The following is a 20,241-nucleotide window of genomic DNA, read 5'->3' as shown; positions in this document are numbered from 1 at the left end:
AGCAAAAGCGATAAAAATGATGATTTTTATAATTTTGTGGGACTATTTATATATAGAAGACTAAAAGACCATGATTATCTAACAAAATTAATTTTATTTTAATTTAGTCCTTAATTCACATGATTTAAATTTAGCTCAATAAATATGATTTGTTTTTATTTAATTATTAGTGAAAAATATATCGAGAATCTATTTTATATAGATTTATTATTTTAATGATTAATTATAATTAATTAATTAGATTTAATAAATTAAAAAACTAAATTAAAAAATACTAATAGAACATTAAAAAAATAAATTAAAAAATACTACCAAATCAAATTGATATAAATTATAATAAATTATGTGATATTTAAATATCTAATTAAATCAATTAGTTGATATAGTTTATTTATCATAATAAATTGTATTTAATAAGTTAAAAGAACTAAATCACTAAACACTCTCATAAGCATGTCACGTCAACTCTATCATTAAGCGCACATACCTAATTTTTATATAATAGAATAGATAATAAATAGAATATATGAGAATATGATATGTGACATATTTTAATTATGAAATTGGTATTATATAATAGATTTTTTGTGAATTCTTATTGCTTGTTCGTCGCTAATTTTTACGTAATTACTTAATAATTTCTGCCCATAAAACTATCAACTACCTAATATTATGATTTAATTATAAGAATGATGATATTAATATTTTTTCATAAGTCTTGTTATTATTTATAATTATAAAATACCCATAAATAAATTTATTTCCTTAATGAATGTTAATTTTGTTGCCAAATTTTATATTACCTTTAAAATTTTAGCATAATTGAGTCTAATTTTTATATTTTGAAATGAATTTACTCTAAAAAATTAATATGTAAATCACATTATTATTACAAAATTACCTTTTTAACATAATTAGTAGTGTGATGCGTGAGCATCTAATTTGTTGAGTTTAATCAAGAATTAATTATATTTTAGTCACTATGGATGCTATTTTGAGTTTTGTACAACACTGTTTATTTTAGGTTGCATTCGGCTAGATTTGATGGAGTTTCTGCAGCACAAGAATCAAAGGAGATTGCTGCGAGGAGCGACGCGCATGCGTGTTTGACGCGTGCGCGTGAATTGGAGGTATCCATGGCGACGCGTGCGCGTGACTGACGCGCACGCGTGAATTGAAGATTTGCTCAGCGACACGTCTGCGTGACCGACGCATCCACGTGACTTGCGAAGAAGACCAGCGACGCATACGCGTGACATGTGCCATGTGTAGAAAACGCAGAAAAACGCTGGGGGTGATTTTTGGGCTGTTTTGACCCAGTTTCCAGCACAGAAAAAACAGATTAGAAGCTGCAAAATGGACAAAACAAGTGGTCCTCACCCATCAGCTGAAGACTTGTTAATTAATTCGAATTTAAATTCAAATCTTATTTTTAAGAAAAGATATTATTTTAGTTTTAGATAGATTTTAAATTAATTAGGATTAATTATAAAAGGAATGCCAATATGGTTATTCCAACACAACATTATTCCATTCAAATTTACAATCCTAGTTTTCTTTTCTGAACCATGAACAACTAATCCTTCATTGTTAAGGTTAGGAGCTCTGTCTATTTGTACGGATTTATTTGTTTGATCTTTCTAATTTAATCCATGTTTTGATTTATATTTCAATAATTGTGTTCGTTCTTTATCTTATGAATTTGGGTAGAACGGTAGTATGACCCATGTTCTAATTGAGTTCTTGTATAACTTGAAAAAGCTCTATACTTAAACAACAGCTTGAAAATATATTATCCTGAATTTCTAATTATTTATATTTAACGGGATACGTGACATATAATCCCCTTATTTTTGGATAATTAGGATTCTTGTGGCATATAAACTGGAATTTGATCATCACCTTAATTCTAATTGGAATTAATTGACCAAGGAATTGGCAATTAATGAATTTTAGAAGAGACTAAGAAGGTCTAAGGAATTAGGGTCTAGTCACCTATAGTTTGCCATGAATTAAATCTTGCATGATTAAAATAGTTAGTAAAGAAAAATCAATCCGAAAAAATAGATAACTCTGAAGCCTTAACTGTTTTCTCCATATTTTATTCCCAACTTATTTATTTGTCTATCCTTTTGATATTCTGAGTTCGAACTTAAACCTTTTGAACATCTCAAAATCATTTTCTGCTTGCTTAACTAAGCCAATCAATCAACCATTGTTGCTTGATCCATCAATCCTTGTGGGATCGACCCTTACTCACGTAAGGTATTACTTGGTACGTCCCGGTGTACTTGCCGGTTAGTCTGTGGGTTATAAAATACCGCACTATAGTGCTTATTTGAATCATTAAATTTAGCTTCTAATGATATTAAAGTCAACCTATTTTATTATCTTGTGCTTTCAAAGAATTTACATGACTAACATAAAAATATAACTATTGAAAAAAATCATTACAATGGGTATATTCATTTTAACAAATATTCTTCTATCTAATGCTATAAAAAAATACATCGGCCACTTTGAAAAATTGAGATATATTCACCAAACAAACAATCAATAAAACACTCATCCGTACTTTCTCATTTTGGGTACATTTATACATAAAAGAAATTATACATAAAGAAACAAAAAAGAAGAAAAAAAGAGTTAAAATAGCAAGAGCGATAAAAATCACGATTCTTATAATTTTGTGTGGCCATCTATATATAGTAGATCAGACAACTATGATTATCTAACAAAATTAATTTGTATTTATTGCACTCAACTTAAATAAGTAAGGAATTATCTTATTTTGATTTAGTCTTTAATTCACATTATTTGAATTTAGTTCGATATATATGATTTGATTTGATTTAATTATTAGTTGAAAATATCTCAGTTATCTATTTTATTCATAGATTTATTATTTTAATGACTAATAAATTAATCAAATTAATTAATTAGTACACACAATAAATTTGATTTATTAAATTAAAAAAATAAATTAAAAAATACTAACAGAATATTAAAATAAATAATTTAGAAAATACTACCAAATTAAATTGATATAAATTATAATCAATTATATGATATTTAAATATTTAATCAAATCAATTAGTTGATATAGTTATTTATCGTAATAACTTATATTTAATGAGTTAAAAGAAATAAATCGAAAAATATTCTCAAAAGCATGCCACGTCAGCTCCATCTTTAAATGTAAAAACTCAATTTTTATATAATAGAATAGATACCAAAAAATTTGTGTGATAAAACACTAAAAATCCTATATAAGTGACAGATAGTAGGGGTGTTTGTGGTGCGATTTGGTTCGGTTTTAAGGAAAAAGTCATCCGATTCGAACGCTTAATTTATGTGCGGTGCGATTTGGATTGGATGAAATTTTTTTGTAAATCCGATCCGATCCGATCCGATTACAAGCGGTTTGGATCGGTTTGGATTTACGATTTTATAAATAATTAAAAAATTGAATACATATAACAAATCTTAACAATATCTTAAAAAGTCAACGATAACATAACAATAGAAAAATTATAGGTTAGTTAAAATAAATAAATAATATTTTGAACATAAAATATTTATTAAATAATAATAATACATGAATAATAAAAAATGTATAACAAATTGAACATGTTATAAGTATAATTATAAATATAATAATAAAATAATAATATTATAGCATATTGTGCGGTTTGGATTGGATTGGATCGGTTATGAAAAATAGATCTGAAATCCGATCCAATCCAGCGGTTTATAAAAAATAGAATCCAATCAAATTCGAATTAATATGATTTTAATCGATTTTTGATTTAGATTGAATTAAATGAACGGTTTAATTTAGATCGGTTTAAATTTAAACACTTAACAGATAAATTGCCATTGAGGCAGTTACCGTGGACAGGGGCGTTTACATGTTCTTCAATCTTCATAAGCAACTAAGCATAATCGCTTTAAGAGCTTTGAAGCAAAATTCCCATTTAGTAATCAAACTTCACATTGAGAATAACCCACAATGAGGGACCAAAGCCCAAAGAAAAAAGCATATACAAAGAAAAAACATTAGAAAATTTTAGAAACAAACCCATTATAAACACTATTCGTTCATAGAAATCGAACAGACCGTAACAAAACCCTACAAGGCGGAAATTGATCCTCTCGAATTTTTTAATATTTGATTGAATACAGTGTGATCTTTTATTTTTAATTATTTAAGTGAGATCAAAAATAAATAAGAAAAAGAGTATAATAAATAATTAGATTAAATTCTGCACATCATACAATTTTTTTTTATGGAAGATGATCCACTCCTCTATAAGACTACTATCGAATCCAGAAAATGAAAAACCAAACCAAGCAAAGTTTTTATCATAAATGGAGTTTTCTTTTTTCTTAAAAAAATTAATTTCGTATTTATACTATTTTAAAATTATTTATTTTTATTTTATTACTTATCTTATTTAACATATAACCAAGATAAATAACACATTTTTGTTATGCAAATAAAATAATTATAAAATGATAGTTAGACATATTTCGTTGACAATATAAATAAAAGATATCATAATCATTTGAATTAAATTAAATTAAATTTAAAAATAAATCAAATTATTACAATCTAAAATATAATAAATTATATCGATTTCTTTTATCTTTTAAATTGATTTAAACTACATTACAAATATGTTTTCTTTTAGTTGTCTAATGACCTCATTTATGTGCAAATAAATAATAATAATAAATAACAAATTTGAAAGAAAACAAGAAATGAAGTAAATTCATGTTTGTGATTGCGTGATTGGAGACTGGTAGATGTGAGAAATTTTTTTTTATAAAAAATAAAAAAATTTGAATTCACAACTTCTTATTTTATTAAATAAATTTTAATTTTTTTATTATTTAGCAAAATATGATCTTTTATCTTATATTTTTTAAATAAAATAAAAAAATTATATAAAAAATTAATAAATAATAAAAATGACACCTTACTAAATAATTAATAAAAAAAAATTGAGGCCATAACAGATGTCACTTTGCAAGCCTCTCCACAAAATGTTTCATGGTTCTCTTTCTCGTGATGACATTGGCCTAATAACTAAAGTTCTGAAATTATTAAACTGATAAAATTAAAAGTTTAACAGTTTAAAAATTTAATTAAAATTAAATTAGATATAATAAAATAATATATTTATATATAAAATATATAATTTTGTTAATTTATTATTTTAAATTAGTTCATCATAAAAAAATTTGATATATATTTTTTAATTTTTGATTGATTTATCGTCAAACAAACTTTATTTTGAATTAAACTAATTTAATGATCGATTTTCGATTAATTAAATAATCAGCCAATTCTATTCGATTCCCAAAATCTGTTAATAACTTATATAGCCATTGAAAGTAATTATTCTATATTTCTATGTTTTACCAAAACACTTGGCACCATTTTTTAAAAAAAGGTGAAATAATTTTTTGGAAGTAATAACAATATCATTGAGAAGAAAGCAATACAAAATTAAAATTCTAAAGCAAAGGTAAACAAAATTAGAGCAGCCAACACTTATTTTAGAATTAAACTTAATTTTCAAAGGTATAGTTTTCATGTTCAACTAATAAAATAATTCATGATGATATAATTAAAAATTACTAGATAATTATGCAGAAATATTTACTCTAACTCTAACTCTAAAATAATAAATATAAAAAAAAAACCAATCTTAGTCATGTCTAATGCTAAAAATATATAAAAAATGAGTCTTATTTAATAAATTAACAATGGCTTGACAATTCCCTAGTAGGCTTAGTGTAAATCTCACCACCCTTTACCTATTAACCACAACCAATCAAGTGTTACCCCAGCAAAGATGCCTGCAAGAAGAAACGACACCAATATGTTTCCCAAGGCATTTTGCTCAGGTCCCTACAAAATCAAAATAAATCAATCAATATTAATAAAATTATCCTGAATTATGTTATGTCAAATTTGTTTCAAACCTACCTTGTAACCTTTGGGTGCACTGGTAAGAACACAGACAGTGAGATAACCATTTGATAATCCCAAGAAAGATGTCAACAACATCATCCAACCTTGGTCACCATACTTTGCAGTGAAATAAAATGCCGGTATAAGTAAGATACGACAAACTATTGTTGTTGTGAGCAACTTTCGAGACTCCATTTTAATGCATTTCACTAGGGGAATGTATCTTCCGATTAAGTCACACACATTGTACATGGCAATCAAAACAAGAGCATACCTGAAACAATAACAGCATTGGAGAATATGTTAGATAATATCTGTATTTATATACATTAGAGAAGAATGATATTACTGTGTTTATTTTCATGCACATACCAAGCGCCCAAACTATGTTTTCCAGTGTCTTCTGACAAGAATCCAGGGAAGATAGACAGTGTTAGAGAATATATGAGGAACAAATCAATTGCATAATCAATGTTCTCCATTAACAATTGCTTCTTCCCTTTGCGCTCTTGTTTCTTTACATCTTCATTGTCCTAAAAGAGAAAAAAAAATCTTATCTCATAAACCGAATCATGAAAAGTTTAGTAACTTCTATGAATACATAGGGAAAAAAAAAGAATGGAGTTCTATGAAAGCAATTCATGGTAATGTAATGGAGTTAAGCTCTAAGATCCTTGAAATGTGGTTGCGTGTACTAAAATAGTCTTTGAAATTCTAATTACACAATTAAATCTCTGATATTGGCCAAAGTACACTATATAAATCCCAAAAAACATGATGAGTCACTTGATAGAATATGATTAAGGATTAGTATGGTGAACTTTTGCCAATCTCAAAGACATACTTGGTGCAATTGAAATCTCGTGAACTATTTTAATGTATGTAACTAATTTGAAAGATCACTTTGGAGTTTTAACTCTAATTTAATGTCCAAATAATTTTATAATCTAATTTGCAAGTCAATTGAATTGCATAATGATTTTAAATTGCAGTATGCAACCGTAACTAGAAGAGCCACAACATTGCTGATGTAGCACTAATTGCGGTAGCAACTGCAATTTATAACCATGTTGGAATTAAAAAGAAAAGAAAAGAAAAAGTGGAGTACAGATGAGGTTTGGATGCCAGCGGCTGCAAGATCAGCTGAAACAGTTTTTGCTCCTTCTGATGCTGCTTTTGATCGGTAATACTTCACAATTGGTACTTTGGGAAACACAAATGCATAGAGAATGACACAAAGAAGCTCAAAGAATGTTGTTATGCCAAAGAACAGAACTGCAAATCAAAGGATCAATAAGAAAGAAAGAAAGCATGATCAGTGATTAGTAGTTTAACTAAATTTTTATGTTCCAGAGAAGTTATGTTAGTTAGAACTTACGTGCTCCTTTGCGAAGACCATCTTTGGAGTTCTCAAATGCAGCTTTTGTAACTAACCTCAAAGCAGAAGTTAATGCACCTGATGCTGCTCCACCAGCAAGGAAAGACTACAACAAAATGACACCACATAAAAAAGTATGCAGGAGTTAATGGGATTATTCAACACATTCAGAGACACAGATTTGTTTAGAGAAGGAAATTTATATAAAAATAACTTCTTTTTCTGGCTTTTATCCAAAAACAAAAGTATTGGAACAGAGAGGAAAGTTATAGAGAGCAATTTTGCAATGGTGATGCTGACCTGAAGCAATTCAGGATGCATAAATGAAAGGTCTCCCACCATTCCACCTTGGACATGAGCATCTGCTATTCCAAATGCACCACTTACTGCACATATACCAATGAAAGTTCCAATTCCTCCTCTACCAGATGTTGCTAAATCTATCTACAAAAGACATAAGCAAAAATCATGTTCTGACTTCTGATGAATTAGAGTGTAAGGAAAGTTCACAGACTATAATGATCAAGACTTACAACTAACACCAAAAGAGTGGCTAAGAAGAAAAGAATGTATCCAAATAGGTTCCGAAATCTTGTGTTTATTCTTTCTTCGTTGTAGGCAAGTGTTGCAATCGTTCCAACTGCAAATGGCTGGTATACAAGAGTAAGAACTCTTGAAGGGTGGTATCTCTGCACAAGAAAGGAAAAAATGAGATCAAAATTACTCTGGATTGAACAACACAACAATTGAATCATCAGAATGCTGATAAATTACCGGAAACAAGATACTGTAGTAATCTACTATTGTCAGCATACTGTTCCATGCGAAAAGACATCCATTTCCAAGAAACCAACACACTGCTATTGCTGTATACTTTCCCTGTTGATCATGCCAATAATGAACAATGCATGTTTAATTTCTTTGGTACCAAATAATAGATTCTTTATTAACTTGGCACGAAATTGAAAGGGAGACTTGGAGCAACGGTTGAGTTGTTTCTGTGTGACTTCAAGATCACAGTTTAAACTTTAAACCGTAGAAACAGTCAGTAATGTAGTTATTAGGTTAGACTGTATCAATTTCCTTTGCCCAAACACTAAACCGACTCACTCACACCTTAATTTCCAAAGAAAATATGAGAATAATAAAAAAAAACCTGAAGTCTTGTTGGAGGATCGTCTGCGGTAACCATGGCTGCCTCGGATACTTCCTTTTGACCTAGCTCTGAATGAAACAAGTAATTGAAATCTCAATCAAGATAAAAATATGGAGCAGCAACTACAAGCAGGGGAAGAATTGAAGAAACAAACAAGGATAACCGTTAATAATAACATTAGAAATAAATGAATGAATAATAGTCCAAATATTCGTTATAGTAGCGTAAGTCAAACGATGATTAGTTATGATCACAAACACAGCAATATCAATATTCTGCCACATCAATAACACTTCTTTTATTGTAAGTTATAACCACACATGCATAGTTACCTTCTTTAAAATCTTAGATAACAATACGCTTTAGATAAACTGTTAGAATTCACTGCCATAGTGACAAATTTTGCAGTATAAAATCAATAATCGATTAAAAGCATACAACGATATTGCTGGCACAACGCGTTTTAATGGAATCCCAGTTGTTTTGTGAAATACAAATTATAAACAAACCGTACGAAGAAGAGATCAAAAGAAAGAAAGAAAGAAATTTAAATAAAACAAACCGTACGAGTTTATTTTGTTATGATCATTGCATTGCATTGATTTGTTTATTCCCTTGCTGTATTAAGGATAATGCTTTGTTCACACACAGATAACTCACTTCTAAGCTCCAACGCAAACTCTTCTGGATTTTGTGGACGCAACAAACCGATTCATCCGTTTTTCAACCTTTTTTCCCGGTATGCGTTGACATTTTATATGGACACAAAAGTCAAAGCAACGCGAAAAAAAAAGAAGGGGGAGGAACTAAAGAAAAATCTCAAATCCAAGATTAGGATTTTATTATAATTAATTTGAAAAGATTAGGATTTTATTAAAATTAATTTTGTCAGTTATATATGTTTATATAATTGATAAAATTAATTTGAAAACATATGATTGATAAATAAATTTCTCAGAAATTAAAAAATATGAGAAACACATTATCAACCCATAACCACTCATTCTTATTTCTCTGATTGCATTATCAACCTTTTTTTTTGGTGACTGCATTATCAACCTTTTGACACATAACACATTGTGTGTAAAAAAATTGAACTAATTAAATCAACGAGGCAATTAATTTATCATTTATCATTAATCTAAATTCTAAAAGACTAAATGTATATAACGGTTGATGATGAACATTGTAAAGTCCAGAAATTAAAGTCGCAATGGCCACGTTGTTATCAATTATCATACCTAGCTAATTGAAGTCATACACAAACATAATCTTTTTACCATGCATTCAACTAAGCTTACGTTAAATTGATAAGAAAGAAGATATTGTTGGGAATCAATAGGCATACAAGTGAACAATTAATAAATAACCATAACATTGAGATATGCAAAAAAGGAAGGAATCAATTGAAAGGAAAAAGCAGGTAGGTGATGTTACTTACTGGTGTGCTATATGATCCTAGTTGAGACTTGAGAGCACAGATAGTCAGATACAATGGATCCTCTTGTTATCGTTATTATTATTTTTTTTTTTTGGTGACTATCGTTATTTATTTATACATTAGGACTAAAGCACTCAATGGTAATTTTGATTTTAAAAGCGATCTTTTAATTTTAATCTTCGAAGAGTTCAAATTTTAAATTTTAATTAATTTTTTAAAAGTTTTTTATTCTGAATTCTGAACACTAAATTTAAATTTGAAAAAAACTTTAAACTCTAACCCTAAGCTTTCAAACAAACAAATTCGTTAACATTAGCTAATTAAAAATTAATTTTTTATACTTATTTTTTAATTTTTAATGGTGCAAAAAAAAAAAACAGAAATGTTAGTTAAATAATTATTAGTAGTTATTTATATTGCTTAAACTTTAGTATATAATTCATTTAAATATTTTTAATTTCAGTATACAAAGTTGATGATTATTCGAAATAAAAATAAATTTAAATATGGGAAGAAAAACAAAATTAAGAGAAAGACAAAAAAAAATCATAATTGTTTTACGGACAATCTTTATCTTTATTTTTATAGTAATATCTTTTTTTTTATCTTTATCTCTATCTTGCAAATGAGAAGATTTTTTACTGACAATGACATGCCCCTCATCTTTATCTGTCTTTATTTTTATATTTTTACAAATATATTTTTATCTTTATTTTTATCTTTATATATCTTTACGTGACACTCATATATTAAATTTGGGAATTTATTTATTTAGATGTCGTCAATAAAAATTTTTAAAATTTTATTTATAAATTATAACTTATTATTTACTTAGGTGTGATTACTTTTTAAATTTTAAGTTATTTATTTAAGTTATTTTATAATTTTTATTTCAGTGTGCACGTCGTGAAATTGTCCTCTTTGAGTTTGTCTGAAATCAAAACCAGTATACTCTTAGTATCAATTGATGAATTTGCAAGAATGAGACATGAATCTCAAGAACCAGCTATTGGTAGTTTTGGTACCATGTAAGGTTCCACTTCGATTTCAAGCAATCTATACAACAAATGAGAAGGGTGATTGGGTGATCCAGATGTATCAAGAAATCAACTTAGTACCTCCCTGTCAAAAATAATCTACACAACACAGAAAGTGGAAAAAGATCTTGCCCTTTTAACATGGGTTGTTGCATTTGTGAATTTCACCTTAAAGACAAGATAGTTAATTTACTGTACAAACCAAATCCCCTAATGTATAACTATCTATATTTATAAAGATTTGACTTTAGTTTTGTTGCTTCGTATTATTTATTTATTTTCATTACTAGGTACATCCATTGGCACATTATACAAACTTGCTTGCTATGAATACGCTGTCGTTTTATTACACAAATTTCAATAGTTCAGTTCACAAAATAATAATTTGATCATAGAATGTCCCCATGAATAAAATACGTAACAAAATGTTTGATTTCACAAAAATAAATACATATAATAGAAGACAAACTAATCACTATAATAAATTAAGCCCACCATGGAGCATCACCGGTTCTGAAATCTGTTTCGACCCAAGGAACAAACACCACCTTGCCAGTATCTACATCACAATGTGCTAGTGCCAGAGACTGTCCATTCATCAACAACGATCAAAACATTAAATACTGTACCATTAAGCACGAAACTGGATACTCTACTAGGTTAGTGAAGAAATCAATCACAAAAAGTTGGATTTTAATGTTTAAGTCAACATCTGCCTCCGGTGACAAAGGTCAGGTGGTTTGTTGAGGGCTTGTGTTCGGCCTAGCATTTTCAATATAGAACCAGCTTACAAGGTAAACTTATTAGCCTATATAAGTTTCCTTGAATTACAAGCTACAACACAAGCTTCTTGCCAAGCCAGGCTTTAAGTTAGGCTAATAAGTTTATACCAATAAAGGTTACAAGGTAAACTTAAACTAATTAGCAGCCATGCAAGCCTAACCTGAATCCACCCCCTACGAGTAATGCAGCACATCTAAGTTTTTTTATGAACTAAGTCTAACCAAATTAAACAATAAGACTTGGAATATTGCTAGTCATAACTGAATTTGGTTATATTAGACCAACTTGGTTTGACTTAGTTAACAAAAAGATTTGGATGTGTAGTATTATTCACTCAAATTCGAGACCATTGACAAAAGGGACAAGCTTAAGACCTCTCTAATTGGTTTCCAATTTTTACATTGATAGAAGCAAGGAAGATGATTGAAAATAATAAGATGAAAGCAGGATTATAATGATTTTGCATACCAGGGGGGCAGGTCCTCTGACAACTCTTCCTTGGTCATTGTACTGCGATCCATGGCAAGGGCAAATGAACTTGTTCTCAGCTGCATTCCATGGCACAACACAGCCAAGGTGAGTGCAGACGGCGTTAATCCCATATGTTGCAAGGGTTCTATCTTTCTCCACCACAAGGTAGGTAGGATCTCCCTTCAATCCTTGTGTTAGGGTGCGGTCACCAGGTCCATGAGCCTTGAGCCATAGTTCAGCAACAACATCATTTCCAACGGCATCCTTAGCAACAGTTCCACCAGAAGAGGATCCAGACCCTGGAGGGGCAAAGAAAGTAGCATATGGAACAAGCATGCCAGCAGTGGGGAGTGAGATGGCACCAAGAAGCAACAAATTCATCAGCTGCCTCTTCCCCATGTCAGGCACCCTATCTGCCGGAATGCTTCCAGCCTGGCATGTGATTCTCACTCCCTTCCCCTTCGCCTTCCCATTTCCAACCGTTTGCCTCCTCGCACCCTTCACAGCAACTGCTTCTGAGGGGCTAAATATCCCTCTCTTCCCTGAACACAATTGAGAAGGGGATAGAGTGCTGGAAGCCATGGATTGGTTGGGGAATGAGATCGTCACAGTTGTTGCTTCTTCTTTGGAGATTTATGAAATGGAGATGAGGAACGTGTGGAGTGGTGGTCAATTGGTCGTCCACCACAACAGTCAACACTTGCTGGATAAGGCGCTACTCTCATATTTTGCTCTTCCATAGCCACATGTTTCTCTTTCTTTTTTGCAAATATTTCCTCTTTTCTTTTAGATCTATTTTTTTTGATAGAAAAATGGGCCAGCCCAAAACCCAAATATGCTTCTGTTACACAAGAAGCAGCAACCCAACAAATGAATACTAATAATAATTAATTAATAAGTAATCGAGAGTTTTAATTTATCTTTTGAAAATATCAAAAATAAAAAATTCAAAATTTTCTTTGTGTTCAAAAATAAAAAATAGAGTTATATTTTTAGTTGTTTTCAATAATAAAATAATCAACCAACTAATTTAACAAATACTACTCACATCCAAAAAACAAAGAAAAGTTCTATGATGTGAATAGCATTAAACATCTATGCCTATAGATATTATGTAGATATGAACACGTTTGGGGTTGCCTATGCTTACAGGTTCAATTAATGAGACAGCATATCAAGCAGTATTAGTATTTTTACAGATCTATTGCACAATATACAAGTTAATAAAACTAATGAGATGTTAATTATTTTTGACAAATCGAGACTAATGGACAAATTGTATTTTTTTTTTTTGTGTGCCTATATGGTTATAACTGATTTTTGGGCTTAAATCACCATATTTGATGCAGTTAGAAACAATATTTTTTGTGAATAAAAATAAATCAAAAATAGTATTAAAAAGAAAATTGGCTGATATGTCTTTTGATTTGTTTAGAATAATTGAATTTTTTATTTTTCAAGGAATGTGATTATGTTTCTCTGATTTTTTTTGTCATGGTGTTCTCATAAAATAGAAGAAAATTTTTATTGTTAAATAGATAAAGAAAACAAAAAGATGCAATGCATGGTTTTGATATTTGACCCCAAAAAAGAAAAAATAAATATGTAATGTATGTTAATAATAATAATAATGTATAATGTATATCCAGTATTGCTACAGTCAAATTAATAATTCATAAAACTTAATATGTTAATACTTAATACGATGATAATGATTATGTAATATACAATATTTTAATCTTCTCCTAAAACATTAAATGTAAAAATTGGATATATTTTGTTGTTAAAGTAAACCATAAAATAAAATAAGTTTATTAAACTAAAATTATTAAAGAACGACTTTAAAATCAATTTGAAGATTATAAAGCATAAATTATACATAAAAAATCATAGTCGCTAAAAATATTTTTGTTTCCTATATCTAAAACAAAAAAATAAGACAGAAAAATATTATTTTTAATGTTATCCTTTATTATGTTGTTATTAGTAATTATTAATATAATTTAAATTTTCATAGTTTTACTATACTATAAAAATAGAGAATTCCTTTTAAACATCACATATATCATATTAATAATGTAAATCAAATCTTTAAAAATATGTAATTTATTATAATATTTATAAAAGACGTTAAAATAAATAAATAAATAAAGATATTTAATACTTTTTCTCATTTATATTTTTATTCATTCGAATAAAGATATTAGTGTATTTATTATTATTATTGTTATTGTTTTTAGTTTTATTAATATTTTTACAAATAAAAAATCCGCTTAACCTGAACAAATCCAAAAAGCAAAAACACATCAGTCAATTTTCTTTTTAATGCTACCTTTAACTTGTTTTTATCCACAAAGAAAATTGTTTCTGCACAGTTGCACCAAATATGGTGATCCAAGCCTAAAAATCAGTCATAACCACATAGACAAAAAAAATACAACTTGCTCATTAGCCTCAACTTGACAAAAATAATTAGCATCTCATTAGTCTTATTAATTTTTTGTATATTATGCAGTAGATCTGTAAAAGTATTGGTACTGCCTAATATATCCCATCAACTGAACTTGTAAGTATAGGCAACCCCAAATGTGTTCATCAACTACAGTGTCCACATAATATCCGCAGGTATGGATATTTAATGCCATCCACACAATAGAACTTCCCAAAAAGAAAAATTACTTTAAAAGAAATTAATGTATTGAATTTTCTTTTTCAAATTACTATAAGGAATTTTTTGTATTATCTTAAACGAGTATATTTAACAAAACAAGAAAATTAATTAAAGGTGAATTCTCTTGTATAGAAAAGAAATTATGTTCTACACGTATAGAAATGTGGTGACAGAATAATTCAATGATACCTGTCCACTTCATGAGACAAATTTTAAAAAAGCTGGTGACAGAGAATACTGTGAATCCGTGAATGTTGAGACAGGTGAGTTTAGAAGATTACGGGATGAAATATATTAATTAAGTTGTATTAAGGGATCTGTTATGATAGCTAATAATGGGCCTATCTGAAGTGGATTTTTTGGTTGTAAAGTATTTGTAAATAGAGTAGAAAAATGGCTTTGGTAGTGGTTTCAGATTTTTTTTTGCTGAAAATAGAAAGAGGGTAACCCAGGAGATGAACTTAACGGAGGGGAAATAAAAACCCTAATAGAGAGAAGAACTTGCTCCTCCTCTGACGGCACTGGAGCGAGGCTGAGTTTCCTTGGGTGGTGGCTCCACGTGTGTTGGGAGAGATTGGTCGGCTTCACTAGAGAGTTCGCTGTGCTGCGGGTGGGACGGTGTCGATGCACAAAAAACAGAGCACCGAAACTTGGCGAGACTGCCATCGATTGCAATCTGCCAGTAGAGATATGCATTGTGTATTTTCGTTGCACAAAGTCCAGATGAAACTATTATGCCATAAGGTTTTGTCGTCTTTGAAATATGGGTATGCTCATATTTGAGTGCAGACGTAATGTTCTTCCTAAGAAAATGTTAGAGTTTTGATTCTACCTTTGTAGGACCATATTCATAATTTTTTATCCCAACAAATTTATCCCTAAAGTTTGTAATTGTAATAATAGAAGTTAGTTTAAACAGCATTCCATTTCAATTTTCAATGGTAACTTAATTTAAACAGTTCGTACAATTTTAGCAAGTAAGGGTGTTATTAATTGCTAATTTGCAATGTTAATATACCAAAGTAGTTTGATTATATGTATAGTCTCCCTACTAAATACTTTGCAACAGATTTTGAGAATGATTTTATCTGCGTTTGTAAAATATTTTTATGTAAGTTGTTCATCCGTAAGATGATCGTGCTCGACATGTAGTTGATTAAGAATCCCAAATTCGAAAGAAAAAGGACAATATTTTAATTGCTACAACCAATATGGTTTCTTTTTGCTTTTTTTTTTGTTATAGATTGAACACTATCTATATATCTGATCTTTGACTTTCTATTACCTTGTAGATATACAAGGAGATTGACGAGATTGGTTAATTTTCTGTGTAACCCAGATCGCTGATTTGTTCTTCACACCAGCTTCTTGGGTCATCGTTGACTGCTTCTATCACAGAATCTGCCATATCTGAATTTCTCATAGCCATATATGTTGCAACCTTAATTTTTGTAATTGCTTTCAGGTTAGCTTCTATTTTCTTGTACACCTCTATTTTCGTTTCTTTGACTGCTTCCACCTGAGCGTGGAAAGCAGCTTGTGTATCCTAAAAGCATGTTGAACAAGTAGTTCTACAACATTCAAGGCAACTGTAATCGTGTAAGAAAGATGTTAATTCTTTTCACAACCAAATGGTAAAATGATTTCTTTTAAAGGAAAAAGGGAAAAAAAGATGACATCGGACACTGCCAGTAAAAATAATAATCTGTATTTGTCAAGTGTTTTTTTGAATTTCCTTATTTTGCTAAAATGTCTTATCCCAATTTTTTGTATTTTTGTATCGCCTGCTTGGTCTTGGCGAAGACGTGATAGGAACGACGCAAAGCGAGAATGTTTTTGAAAATGTTTTTGTTGAGTATATTCCCAGGTCATTTCCCAATACCCGTTAAATTTAAGTGTTGAGTAATTATTGTCTCTCATTACGTTCTTTTTAGTCATATCATACCATGACTTGGTTTGATTCAAATTTTTTTTTTCTCGGCATGATGCTCTCATTACGTTCTTTTTAGCAACTTTCTCAATAATGACGTTAGATAATCAAACAGCCTATGTTGGGAGATAGGTAGAGCGATACAGGAAAAGCGAGAGAAACACTAGCAGAGAGGGGGAGTCAGGAAGACTGCAAGACATATAACATAGAGAGCCAGTAGCAAACAAGAGGGAGTTATATATATATATATATATATATATATATATATATATATAGAGAGAGAGAGAGAGAGAGAGAGAGTATCTTCAGTACGAAACTCATCTCAATCTCTATTTATGGCTCAGTTGTCATAAAAAATTAACTCCACATTATTTTTTGTGTCATGAACAATAAATAGGAATTCAAAGCATCTCTCTTCTTTATTAGAAGGAACTAACTTTAGTCCCTACTACAGTCCAACTAAATTAAGTACTTAAAATAATTAAGATTATTTTAGTTACTATTTCTTTTACAACAATGTTATTCAAATTTATGAATTTAAAAATAATTTATTATTAAAAAATATTAGTATTAAAAAAGTTATAATATAATTATCATTTTTAAATTTATAACGACTAATTTTATAATGTGGTTAGTATTTTTAAATTTTATAAATAAAAATAAATAACATAATCAAAAGTTATTTTTAAATGTGTAAAAATTAAATTTATTTTTTTACCTAAACAAATTTGACTAATTATAATTTAGCATAACAATATACATAATATTTAATAACGATTTAATATAATTTAAATAATTAATATAAATTATTAATTAACTATAAATATAAATTATTAATTAACTACAAATATAATTATCATAACAATATACATAATATTATTTTGGACATAAGACAAGCTCATATTAGGCATTTCTATTAAAATTCATTTAGAGTGAATAGTTTATGTCCAAATAATGTCTAACATTAAACAATAAACCCACTATAAACATAAATTTTTTTCCAAAACCACGTTGAGGCCCTTTACAAAAGAACTCTTAATTAATCATACTATCATTAACTATCACTGCAACGGAAGTTTCATGGGATATGCCTTCTGCCCAATCTGCAACAGAGTGCAGAATTTGTTTCTTAACGGACACTTGTCCTCATCTCACATTGCCAACAGCTTTCTATACGTGTAGAAATAACAATTCTTTCTATACCAGAGAATTCACCTTAATTAAAATGTTTGATCAAATTGAAAAGTATTAATATGTGAGATGATTATTAGTTTCTTATAAAGTTTCTTACTTTTTTCTAAGATTGCAATGTGGCTAATCAATAAAATGGAAACCTGGTTCTATCTTTAGACTTTTTTGGCCAACCATTCTGTTTTTCTGTTCTCTTTTCTGTATGTGTTTCAACTTAATGATCCAGTTTCTGCTCATGAGCTTTTCTACCCTTTTCACCAGTGCTTCTAGATGCTCTTCTAGAAGAGTAGATCCACCACAGCTTTGAAGTTTGATTCAACAACAATTCTCCTAATTTCGGAATCCCAGGCTGTGTGTTACTGTGTTTAGTCCATATGATATATACCCATAATAATTCACCTTGAAATGCTATGTAATAGAACTCTCTTGATACTCAGAGAAAGTAAAAATTACTAAACTTCACTTCAAACTCAACCTTTTCCACCAATGAGGAAATTGATCTCGTTTACATGTATATGTAGCTGCATTTTAACTTATCTTCTTTACAGGAGAGATAAGTATATACGTGTCATCTATAATATTACATGAAAAAAAATAATTATTCACAGAATAATATATATTGATAAATATTATATTTGTTTTATTTTGTTTAAAAAATCTCTTTTAAGAATTTTTTGCCTCAATTTTCTTAATAATTTTGGTATTTTTTAAGTGTTTAATTTTAATATGGATAATATAAATACTTTTATACGGTTATCTAATAAATTTATGCATTTAAATAATTCTTTAAATAATAAATTAAAAAATTAATTACTTTACTTAATGTAATAATATATAATTAAATATTTTACTGTTGATCTTTATTGTTGTCTCCTATTGTACATCTTTTTCCTCATTATATAAAAGTACACTATCTTGAAGGGAAAAAAAAAAAAAGAAAAAGAAAACAGTCTGAATCTTGTCTATCTCCTGTGGCTGTATTGCAGAACATTATTGAGCATGCAATGATGCTGTTTTCTTCATGGGATGTGTGGCGTGTTGCATCTTGCATGGACTCATCAAGTCATCATCATCATGCCCCTCTTTTATTTTCTCCATTTTTCTTGGGGGCATTGGTCAATATAATATTTTCATTTTAAGCGTGCAGTATCTTTTTGCTTGTCAAAGTTCCTGTACTTCAGCATGTACATGTACTTGGGTATATATTTCAGGCAAAGTAGAAAGAGGAAAGAACGAGAGCTATTATTCCAAAAATTAATTATTATATTGTTGTTGATAAGGTGTAATACTTTTTTATTGTACATTATCGTAATTTACCAATGGAAAGGGGCTCTTTGAAACAAATCGGACAATGGCGAGGGGTGCAACAAAACTCATCTCTCATCTTCACATACACTTATTTCACTTTCATTAACGTTAACATTGAAGAGAGGGGAGCTTCCCAAAGAGTTGAGAGAAGGAGAGCAAGGAATTTTTTTTTCCTTAAAGAAGATATCTAGACACTACTAAAAACCAATATATTAGCTGCGTATTTTTCTGTGAATTTTGATTGAAATTTAAAATAATTTTGTTTTTTGTAATGTTTGTTGCCAATTTAAATCCAACGCATATGATCTCAGCTAGGAGTGGGTACAGTTGGCTAGCCAAAAGAAAGTTTGACTGGAATGAGCATGATAATTGGTTGTGGGTATGGCGTCTGCATATTCTTGAGAAGTATAAGTTCTTGATTTGGCTCAGTCTCCATAATGTTATTCCTACAGCAGAGTTTCGTTTGGGTCGTGGTTTAGCTTTATCTAGCACCTGTCATCGGTGTCAGAATGGTTCTGAATCCACTCTTCATTGTCTTCGGGAGTGCCCTAGTGCCAAGGAGGTCTGGACCCTTTTAGGCTTGTATTCAGATAACTCGAATTTACATGATTGGCTCTACAAAGGTGCAAGGAGTGGAGATGCTTTTCTTTCTTTTCGACTATCTGGTGGATTTGGAGAAGTAGAAATCATGACTTATTTAATATAGATGATTCATGGAGTGCTAGTAAAGTGGTGAGTTTGATTCGTAGTTCAGTAAGGGAGTTTCACACTATTTTTGCTATGCATCAATCTCTGTCTCCTCCTTCACTTTGTTTGCATTGGGTTCCACCTCCAGTTCATTCTGTTAAATTGAATTGTGATGCTAGTTGGTTTGCTCCTTCTGGCTATGCTG

At 29.5% G+C, this 20,241-nt stretch overlaps 2 protein-coding genes across 3 annotated transcripts; both read right to left on the bottom strand.

Moving 5' to 3' along the window:
* Window positions 1-5,544: 5,544 nt before the first annotated feature.
* On the bottom strand, window positions 5,545-10,335 carry LOC112789730 (equilibrative nucleotide transporter 3). 2 transcript variants are annotated; one of them, XM_025831768.3, is made up of 10 exons: window positions 9,085-10,335; window positions 8,518-8,585; window positions 8,136-8,240; window positions 7,895-8,050; window positions 7,662-7,805; window positions 7,362-7,467; window positions 7,092-7,258; window positions 6,356-6,516; window positions 5,999-6,257; window positions 5,545-5,920 (listed from the first exon to the last, which is right to left on the bottom strand). In XM_025831768.3, exons 2-10 carry the CDS (start codon window positions 8,551-8,553, stop codon window positions 5,813-5,815), a joined length of 1,242 nt encoding a protein of 413 aa, XP_025687553.1. In that variant the 5' UTR covers window positions 8,554-8,585; window positions 9,085-10,335; the 3' UTR covers window positions 5,545-5,812. The 2 variants fall into 2 exon arrangements, with proteins under 2 accessions (XP_025687553.1, XP_025687554.1); XM_025831769.3 differs by lacking the exon at window positions 9,085-10,335 and adding an exon at window positions 8,850-8,976.
* A 981-nt stretch (window positions 10,336-11,316) lies between these two features.
* Window positions 11,317-13,099, bottom strand: LOC112789729 (cytochrome b6-f complex iron-sulfur subunit, chloroplastic). The gene is made up of 2 exons (XM_025831767.2): window positions 12,247-13,099; window positions 11,317-11,582 (listed from the first exon to the last, which is right to left on the bottom strand). Exons 1-2 carry the CDS (start codon window positions 12,829-12,831, stop codon window positions 11,481-11,483), a joined length of 687 nt encoding a protein of 228 aa, XP_025687552.1. The 5' UTR covers window positions 12,832-13,099; the 3' UTR covers window positions 11,317-11,480.
* Window positions 13,100-20,241: the final 7,142 nt, after the last annotated feature.

This window comes from Arachis hypogaea, chromosome 3, assembly GCF_003086295.3.
Source record: "Arachis hypogaea cultivar Tifrunner chromosome 3, arahy.Tifrunner.gnm2.J5K5, whole genome shotgun sequence".
In the NCBI taxonomy this organism is placed as follows: Eukaryota; Viridiplantae; Streptophyta; class Magnoliopsida; order Fabales; family Fabaceae; genus Arachis; species Arachis hypogaea.
Note: the sequence above shows the minus strand (reverse complement) of the source record. Positions and strands in the feature narration are given on the sequence as shown.

Excerpts from the sequence above, each read along its gene's own strand:
- LOC112789729 (XM_025831767.2), bottom strand. The coding sequence starts at position 12,831 with ATGGCTTCCAGCACTCTATCCCCTTCTCAATTGTGTTCAGGGAAGAGA. Across the intron at positions 11,583-12,246 it reads TCAGAGGACCTGCCCCCCTG|TCTCTGGCACTAGCACATTG; the intron begins GTATGCAAAATC and ends ATGAATGGACAG.
- LOC112789730 (XM_025831768.3), bottom strand. The coding sequence starts at position 8,553 with ATGGTTACCGCAGACGATCCTCCAACAAGACTTCAG. Across the intron at positions 7,259-7,361 it reads TGGTCTTCGCAAAGGAGCAC|TTCTGTTCTTTGGCATAACA; the intron begins GTAAGTTCTAAC and ends TTTGATTTGCAG. Across the intron at positions 6,517-7,091 it reads CTGGCATCCAAACCTCATCT|GACAATGAAGATGTAAAGAA; the intron begins GTACTCCACTTT and ends TTTCTCTTTTAG.